The sequence below is a fragment of the Dipodomys ordii genome, unplaced genomic scaffold, assembly GCF_000151885.1.
Source record: "Dipodomys ordii isolate 6190 unplaced genomic scaffold, Dord_2.0 Scaffold13, whole genome shotgun sequence".
NCBI lineage: Eukaryota > Metazoa > Chordata > Mammalia > Rodentia > Heteromyidae > Dipodomys > Dipodomys ordii.
In genome coordinates, this window is record NW_012267229.1 from 13799982 (window position 1) to 13809022 (window position 9041).

The following is a 9041-nucleotide window of genomic DNA, read 5'->3' on the forward strand; positions in this document are numbered from 1 at the left end:
AGTCCCCAATCCGTGGGAACGCCGGAAGGCTGCAACGGCCTGGGAGGCTGGAGGCACGAGGGGTCTCACTGACCTCACAAGGCATTCGAGGCACAAAAGCCTTTTTATTCCGGGCCTCGCACCCCACTCCTCACTCACTCAGCCAACCCTGGGATCCCCAGTCCCTGAGCCAGACACCTCCAGCTGCCTGTAGGCTGAGGCTCCTCCCAGACAAAGGCAGATTCAGGCTAGGAGGGCAGGCGTGCAGGTTCTGCCATGGAGATGAACTTTGACCCAAACTGCAAAGCTCCTACCCCTTATTTACTCTTTAAGGCTCACCCTTTTTGCAGCGTTAACATTACACCCCCTTTTAAGGCTGCACCTCCCTTTCACATTCCAGGCTCTGACCTTCGACCCCTCCTAATTGCTGATTCCTACACCCCACTTCTCTGAGGCCCAGCTTTGGCTCATCCCCCCCCCCCCCCAGTCACCTTCTCACAGGGAATCCAAGGAATCAGAGCCCTACTAGAGTACTTGGACAACACGTACAAGCCCTGTGCCCTCAACCCTGCCAAGCCAGGCAGAGGCCTGAACCCCAGAGCCCAATCTCCAGACTCTACATCGGAGCTCAGACTGGGCCTCTAGTCTGACTTCTGACCCTAACTCTCCAACCCTGAGAAGTGAGCGGGAGGAGGCAGCTTGGCTCACCCTGCATGGTCACAGAAGCCAGGGCCTGTACTGTGTGGTCACTCAGCAGGTGACCCCATTCTGCAGCCAGCCTCATCAAAGCCACAGAACTCTGAGACACAGGAACGCAGCTCATTTTTTTCACGCTGCTTGGGTCAATCACACTGTTAACCTTCCCAGACCAAGTTGTGATGATTTTTAAATCCACATCCCACAAACCCCTGAGCGCTGGTGCACACAGACAGGCTCTGTGGCCCCTGGGTCAACTGCCCCCATAGGCTCCGCCCAGTCATTTCTTTGGGAAGAGAGGCTTGCTCTCGCAACCAGGGACTGGGGACCACAGGGCCCAGAGAAACACTGAGAACACTGAGCTGGCTCTAAGCCCAGCTTGGGCTGCCCCCAAGCCTTGGCCAGATCCCACCTCCCAGAGCCTGTCCAGGTCACCAACAGGATGACGAGGCCCTCCCCGGCCCACTGCCCAGGGCACTCACCATCCTCTTGGCTGTGGAGGTTCTGCGGACTCCGCATCCTCTCGTCCTGCCTGGGGCTCAGGCTGGAGGCCAGGTGGGGGTCAGCTGACATCCATGTGGAGTCATTCATATCAAAATCTTCACTGCTCACAGACGTCTCATCCTGAGCAGGGACAAAGGAAGTGGGTGTTCAACAGGGACAGGCTCACATTGGGCTGAGGTGGCCTGTTTTGGGGGGGACTTAGAACTGACTGAGACAGCACAGAGGGCTGGGTGGTGCTTTGCCTGCCCCCATGGAAGTGGTCAGGGCTCTGGTTCCTGTCGGAAGCCAGAGCTGAGGGCCCGCGCTGTCTGTAATTGAAGACAATTACGAGGTCTCACATCCTGTGCAGCGGATGGCAGGGCCTGGCTCTTACCCTTGTGAGCCAAGGTTGAAACAAGCCTTGTAAACAAGGGCCCTGACTTCCCACCCAAAGAAGCCTGGGGAGAGGGCTCTCTGGGCCAGGCAGCAGCCGTGGGCAGGTGGACAAGCTGGGCGCCCCACCAGGACTCCCAGGGAGCATGCATGGAATTCCTTTCTCCCACTCCCCCAGCCCAGAGGACATTTCTGTCTTCCTCCTTCCTAACCTTTGCTGTGCTTCAAAGATATGCTCTTGGGCGGCTTCCAGAGCTGAAAAGGCCAGCCCCAGAAGTGTGGAGAAGGAAGGGGGTGGGGCAGGCCAGGGTTCTGATCAGATGGCAAGGGGGGGATTCGGCTCAAGGGCCTGAGGTGGGGGTGGGGGGCGCCAGGGCCTTCCAAACAGCCGGATGGCCGGCTGGGCTGGAGAGGACCACGCCTGCTCCTTTCCCCTCTCAGCTGGTCAGTCATCCGGGAACCCCCGGGGCGGGGCCCCTTCAATCCAGCCCTCCAGCAGGAAGGGACCCCACCTCCTTCTAGCCCAGCCTCTTTCAGGAGCAGTAAGCAACTGTGTTTGGGAACCCACTGTAAAACACAGGAAAGATGAGCCAGCAGCTCCACACCCAGAACTAGCCTCGCCTCCTTTTCTCCCCGGCCCCAGCAAGATACAATGGCCTCTGTGGGCCTAGAGCAGAGCAACCCCCAAGCCTCCCCTCCTGGGCCCCCTCACAGACGTCTCTTTTATGGTGAGCAAACACACTTTGGTTTGAACTTTCTTCGGCTGCCTTCCCAGAGTCAGACACATCTGCTCCCAGCGCTAGGGAACAGGGCTGCGCCTCCGCTCCCTCCCCGCTCGCCAGCAGAGTTTCCTGGAAGTCACAGCTTCTATACGGCACTGTGGACCCTCAGCACCGAGTTTGGAGAGCAGGAGCAGGGCCCGCAGACTCCAGGATAGAGCCTACACATGTGACCCCATATAAGCACTAGGCAGGCACTCACACTGGGCTGCGTGCTTCACCCATGCAAGCACAGCCTTCCACAGCCTCCCTGCTAACAACACCTTACTCACATTCACTTTCAGGGAGGGACATGCCATCCAGAGGCAAAGGCTCTTTCTGAGGTGAAACTCTCTTATATATTAGCATGGGGGAGAAGCTAGTAGGTAGAGGGTCTCTGGGAGCCATGGCGCAAGGCTCCGTGGTGCCCTGCAGGCAGGCTATGGGAGGCAGAGCAGGGCTTCCAGGCTTGGTCTCCTGAACACACTGAAAGCACAGAAACTTGTGGAGAATCAATCAAAAGACCATGTTTCCTGGGCTAGGGGCATGACTCAAATGGCAGAGCAACTATCTAGTAAGTTCAAGGCCTCGAGTTCAAAACCCCAGTACCACCAAAAACAAACTAAAACATCTTTGGAAAAGGTCTATTAACTTATTTTTGCCTTCCTTAGAGATCTAACCCAGGTTCTTAGCACAGGACTCTAGGCAAGCAATCCACCACTAAGCAATGTTCTCGCAGCCTCAAATTTTCCTTTTAGATGGGATTAACCCCTTTGTACAGCACCTTAAAAACAATGAAATTGTGTGTGTGTGTGTGTGTGTGTGTGTGTGTGTGTGTGTGTATTTTAAAGACAGGAGTTCATTATGTAACCCAGGCTGGCCTTGAACTCAGGATTCTCCTGCCTCAGCCTCTGGAGTGGCACAATCACAGAAGGCACCAGCACACTTGGGCTGGGCTGATTAACATTTAGAAGCATCACCTATTCAGAGTCCCCATTCATTCACTCAACAAGTATTCACTGAACACAACCAAGGGGCATGGCGCTGGCTAGATGTGGAACTTCAGCTGTGGACCCACAGCTGATGCCCCCTTCCCTTCTGCCCCCATCCACAGAGAAGATAAACCCTAACCCTTCATCTCATACTGTTGGCAGTGGGGCTGCAAAGCAAACTAAAGCAGGAGACACGGGGCGAGTGACCCGCAAGGCCATTTGTCACGATGGTCAGGCGCACTGAGCAGAAGTGGGGGAAGGGAGAAAGGGGGGTGGTATGAGTCCACACAAATGGCCTTCTGCACATGGACAGCAGCAAGCTGGGCATGTGCTACCTGCTGCAATACAGAGCAAGAAGAAGGCTGATGTGGCTGGCTCAAAGCTGGGACAGCATTTCTTTTTTCTTTTTGTCTGTCTGTCCTGAGGCTTGAACTCAGGGTGTAGGCACTGTCTCTATAAATTTTTTTTTGCTCAAGGCTAGCAGTCACAGCTGTACTTCTGGCTTTCTGCTGGTTAACTGGAGACAAGAGTCTCATGGACTTTCCTGCCTGGCTGGCTTCGAACTGCAGTCCTCGGATCTCAGCCTCCAGGGTAGTTAGGATTACAGGCGTGAGCCACAGGCACCCAGTGTGGTGTAGCATTTCACTGCACCCAGAGGGGCTCAGGGATAAGTCAGGAGGGCAGGAATGGTATTGAAGGCTCAGTGCTCAGCAGGCAGGTAGCCAATCAAAACCAGCTCAAGCAAAGCCAAAGCAGTCCACAGGCTAAGTGCTCCCTTCCCTTACTGGGCACACTCCACTCTCCCCAGGCCCATGAGATAGGGAAAGTTAGAACCATGATCCTCAGATCTCAGCCTCTCAGTCACTAGGATTACAACCATGTACCATGGGCATCCAGTTGGGGTAGCATTTCACCATATCCAGAGAGGCTCAGATCTGAGGATCACAGTTTGAGGCCAGCCCTAGCATGAAAGCCCATGAGACTTTGAGAAAGATCAAGAGACAGACACCTAGAGACCAAGGCTCATACCTAAGGCCATGTACTAACAAGTGGCAGGGCCAGATCTGTGCCACTGCATAGGCCCAGACATGCCCCCATCCTGTCTCCAAACTTCTGTCCACTTCTATCAGCTCTGTCCTGTTCTTCACAGTTTTCTTCTTAAGCCATCTGCCTGTCCACATTGTTAGCCTAGCCATAGCTACAGGGCTGTCTTGTCTTCCCCCCTTCCAAGAGTGGAGACTATACTGTGTGCTCTCAATTCCCCACGAGGCCACCAAGACTTGAAGAATTGACTCAACTGCCTGGCAGGATGCTGGTGTTTAATGAGGATGCCACATTAATTTGACAATTAAGGATTCTGGTCCCACTGTGTATGGCTCTTGAATGGAGGCCATATGAAAACCTGGCCCCTGACTGGTAGGCTGGCAGTAGTGTGCTATCCCCTGCTGCAGCTGCCAGCCACCCCACACACAGCCACTCAAATGGACTGTACCCCATCCTGCCCTGCAGGTCCCATTGGGAAGAGGTGGGCTGTGGTTTATACTGATAATGAAATCACCTGGTAAGAACATCGGGTGCCCAAACACATGAGGTTTCTGGGAGAGGGTTTTATGAGAGGCTCGCACCCAGGGCCAGCCTCTCTGTAGATCTGGTCACAACACTAGAAGGCTTAAGCTTGCCCATCTGCCCAGGGCACACAGCCAGTGGTAGAGCTGGGGTCTGAATCACAACAGTCTGAACCCAGAGCGCACAAGGTCACATGCCACACTTCTATACTCAGTCCTTAGTGACACAGTGCCTTAAGATGAGACCCCAAGGGAACCCCAGCGAAGCTGTGTCCATCCTGAGAGAGCATGCACACATGCAGACTGTCTTCAAGAGCGCTGAGCATCGGCTCTGTGCTCCAGACCTTTTTATGGAGCAAGGAGATGAGAAACAAGCTAAAAATTCCGGCTCACTCACAGGCGTTGGGGTAGGAGCCTGTGAGACTCCTGCCCAGTGACTTCATGATGGCTTTCCTCAAAGCCCCTGGGATTCTGCCACTTGAACCCCAGCTTTGAGAGCAGTGATTGAAAATTTCACCACCTTGACTGCTATAACTATTTTTTATTTTATTTTTATTTATTTATTTTTATTTTTTTGGGGGGGGTCCAGTTGTAGGGCCTGAACTCTGGGCTTGGGCGCTGTCCCTCAGCTCTTCAGCTCAAGGCTAGCACTCTACCACTTGAGCCACAACACCACTTCCGGCTTTTTTCTTTTTTGCTTATGTGGTGCTGAGGAATCGAACCCAGGGCCTGGAGCATGCAAGGCAAGCGCTCTACCCCTGAGCCACCTGAAAAGTCAAATAAGTTCAGTCAAATAAGGTGTGGCCCACCTTTATCGTCTACTATGTAGGGATGACCTGAAAAGACTTCCCAAGAACTCTCTGCACCCCACCTTTTGCAGCAGGGGGGAGGGCTGCCAGCACAGAGGGGAGGTGGAGAACTCTAGAACTCACTCAGGACCATGCCAGGGCTAAGCAGCCTGATTACACAGGCAGTTATCAGCACATAGGGCTGAGAACCCCATCCCTCCTCTACATCCGGAGGGACCTGCAGAAGGGAGTGGTAAGGCCTCAGGTCTACGCTGAGACTGAGGGGCTCCCTCGTCCCCCCAGAGGTCACAAGCCAGTCACTTCTTGCTGGTCCCTTCTGGAATCCCAAGGGAATTTGGGCCACCAATCTCTCCCTGTTAACAAGTTTCAGTGTTACTTGTATTAGAAAAGTATGTGTAGTCGGTTGGTGTCTGGGTCCTCTCTCACCACACCCTGTGTAACTGGATAGGCAGCTGTCCCTGGTACTTCAAACCTTTGCCCTTGGACCACCTGAAGCTTTGTGGCCTTGCCCCCTTGGTAATCTAAGTCTGCCATATATTTGGCACCGTCAGGCCTGAGTCATAGTGGGTCACAGGAAGCAGGCCCAACTGCCCTCCTGCAAAGGGAACTCTCCAGTGTCCAGGCAGACAGGTGGCACCCAGGCAGCCTCTGAGACACACCCCGGCCTGGGAGCCCTGACTCTGGGCAGAGAAAGAGAAGTTGACTACTCTTATCTTCAGTCCAAAATTCAGGTGCAAGTTCAGTGTCTCTCCACCCAGCTGGGAGGCCCTTGGTCCTCTTCAGGCGGTCAAGCTAGTGCCAACCAGAGTCCATGGGCCCAGGAGGAGGGGAGCCGGGAGATGGAGGGGAAATGGTGGAAGCAGGCCTGTATCCATGGCTGTAACTATGGGCAGGTGCTATCAGTAACCTGATTATTTTACAACTGGGGTCGATTTCTCTGGAACTGGGCTCCACTGCATCCTCTAGGACTTGGGATCCTGGGGTGTGCCTCCCACAATATTTTTCCAGGCCTTTCCTCGGAGCTGTAACTCTATCTCTACCACTTGCCTGAGAAAGAAGAGGAGGAGGATTTGCTGAGAATTGAGTGCAACTATAAGCCACAAGCTGGAACCAGGAGCCCTGGGTGTGTGTTTCAGAAAAGGCTGAGGGGGCAGGGATGGGCAGGAGATGTTTCTGGGCCAGGCAGGAAGTAGATCCCTCCAGTACACCCTCCTTCTCCCCATTTACCCACCCCCCTCGCCCCATTTGTTGACCAGCTGGGAACAACACTAGCTTGGGAAGCTGCCCTAGCACCAGCTCTATACCAAGCAGGTGGGCACCATGATACGGGAGGTGGCACAGCTTCTCCACACAGTGTTTGGCACTGCCTCTGGAGCACCTGCTGGCCCCTGCCAAGCCTGGGAATACTCCAGCCCAGGCTCTACCTCCAAGAGCATTTATGTACACCTCCTCTGAGCATGCCAAGAAGGTACTGAACCACATTTGACCCTTACTTAACCACTTCAGTTCATCAGATGGCTCATTATTGGAAGGTAAAAACCACCTGAATCCAGATCAACAAGGGTTCAGACCCCTGTTATGACTGGGCTGCAGGATTGAAATAGGAGGGGTGGGGGATCTGAGTCATATTCTGGCTCCTCTAGGCTCCCAAAGTTGCTGTTCCATGCTATACCCGGAGCCCACCAGTGGCCACCTGGCCACTGGGGGAGGAGACCAGCCTTCCGGGGACACTCCCTGCACAACTGTACTCCTTCCTGCTAGGAGGCCTCCTCTGCTTACTAGCCACACAAGCACAAGCTCTTCTGGGAAATGTGAAGCAGGGAGGGCTGAGCTCCAGCCAATCACCTACCACACTGTAGGTATCCTCTCCCTCTCCCTCTCTCCCACACAGGCACACTCACACACCGAGTGTCTGTCAGAACCTCGTTCACATCTACATGTGCACGCTCTGCTGTCCTTGTGGTAATGGATGCCTAGATGCTGGGAGTGAGCATTTCCCACACCTTCCCACTAGTGGATGGAGGGTAAAACGGGCTTTTGTTCCTAAGCAAAGGCAACTGGCTGTTTTCCCAGCATTCCTCACCGTGAGGACCTCGCTGATACTCTCAGCCCCAGCCATCAACAGGGGTCTCCTTAAAAGGGACACTGGAGACATGAGCTTGGGCAGACAGACAGGTTTCTTCCAACCAAAGGAGTAGGTGAGGAAAACCACTCTGAGCTAACCCCCTACAGGACTGTCCCTTCCAAGAAAAGGACCTAGACAAGACAAAAAGAAAAAAAAAGTTCTGAAGCAACTCAGGGATAGACTAGCTCCTTATTGCCACAGGGTGATTAAGGCCACAAGAGAAGTTCCTCAAAGTCAGCCCTCTCAGCTGGGAGGAAGGCCTGTGGCTGGTGGGAAGGTGTGAATGTTGCAGGACACCCAGGCTTGGGGCAGGGAGAGTAGGATGAGGTGGCTATTATTCAAAGGCTCTAATGGCTTTCCAGCCAAGCAGCAATTTACTACCAGGGGGTTAAAGTACCTGCCAGGGCCAAGGCCATAGCTGGGCTTTAAAATAAATAAAAAAGCCAACCCAGATCAGCGGGCGGCCCAGGAGCTTGCAGCTTGCAGGGGTTCAGACAGGGGACCTGGTCCCATCACCACAGGTCCTCCTCAGAGGACTGAGAGCCCCTCCGCAGCACCCACCCCCACTGGTGGTAGGGAGGTAGGAGGGGGTTTCCAGCTGATTCTGGGATAAGTAGGGCTTTATCTCAGGGGAGAATCTATTTCAGGCCACAATCCTCAGAAAGAGAAGGAAATCACATAGTCCAAACACCATCTCAGGTGAAATCAGGAGGTTATTCATCTCCCCTCAGAGCAGACAGAAAGAAAAATCAATGTTTTAGAGGGGTGGGGGAGGTTCCATTTGAATTAATGGGTTTGTGGCTTCTCCATTGATCTCCGCCTCTTCACACTTTCTTTTTGTGCTTTTGTGCTCTTGGGGAGAGGGGAGGGAGAAGGGACTAGAGAAGGGGGGGGAGTCCTCCTGATAAGGAAAAGGACGGTCTAACCTTAACCTTTCTGCAAGAATAATGCTAATTAGCGAGGCTTAATGAGAACTTCCCCCAGGAAGCGCGGCCGGGTAGGGGGCGACCAGCAGGGGCGGCCGGACCAGGGCAGTCGCGCCGCTCCGAGTGGGAGAAGGGTGACTTCTGAACCCGAGCCGCGGAATGAACACGCGGACTGCACCCTCCCTTTCCCACAAACCGCCCCCCCCTCGGCCAGCCGAAGTACCCGGCCCCGGAGGGCGAGGACAGCGGGGCGCAGGGGGCGGAGGTGTAAACCTAACTTCACCCCGCGCGGCCCGCCGGCCGGCCGCTGCCCTC

The 9041-nt window shown here is 54.4% G+C and overlaps 1 protein-coding gene across 1 annotated transcript in view; it reads right to left on the reverse strand.

Annotated features, from left to right (window-relative positions):
* Nol4l (nucleolar protein 4-like) overlaps positions 1-9041 on the reverse strand; it is a 158722-nt gene that overhangs the window by 26145 nt on the left and 123536 nt on the right. Inside the window, exon 8 of the mRNA XM_013010674.1 lies at positions 1158-1299. Coding sequence (XP_012866128.1) covers positions 1158-1299 — 142 coding nt within the window. The remainder of the gene's footprint in view (positions 1-1157; positions 1300-9041) is intronic.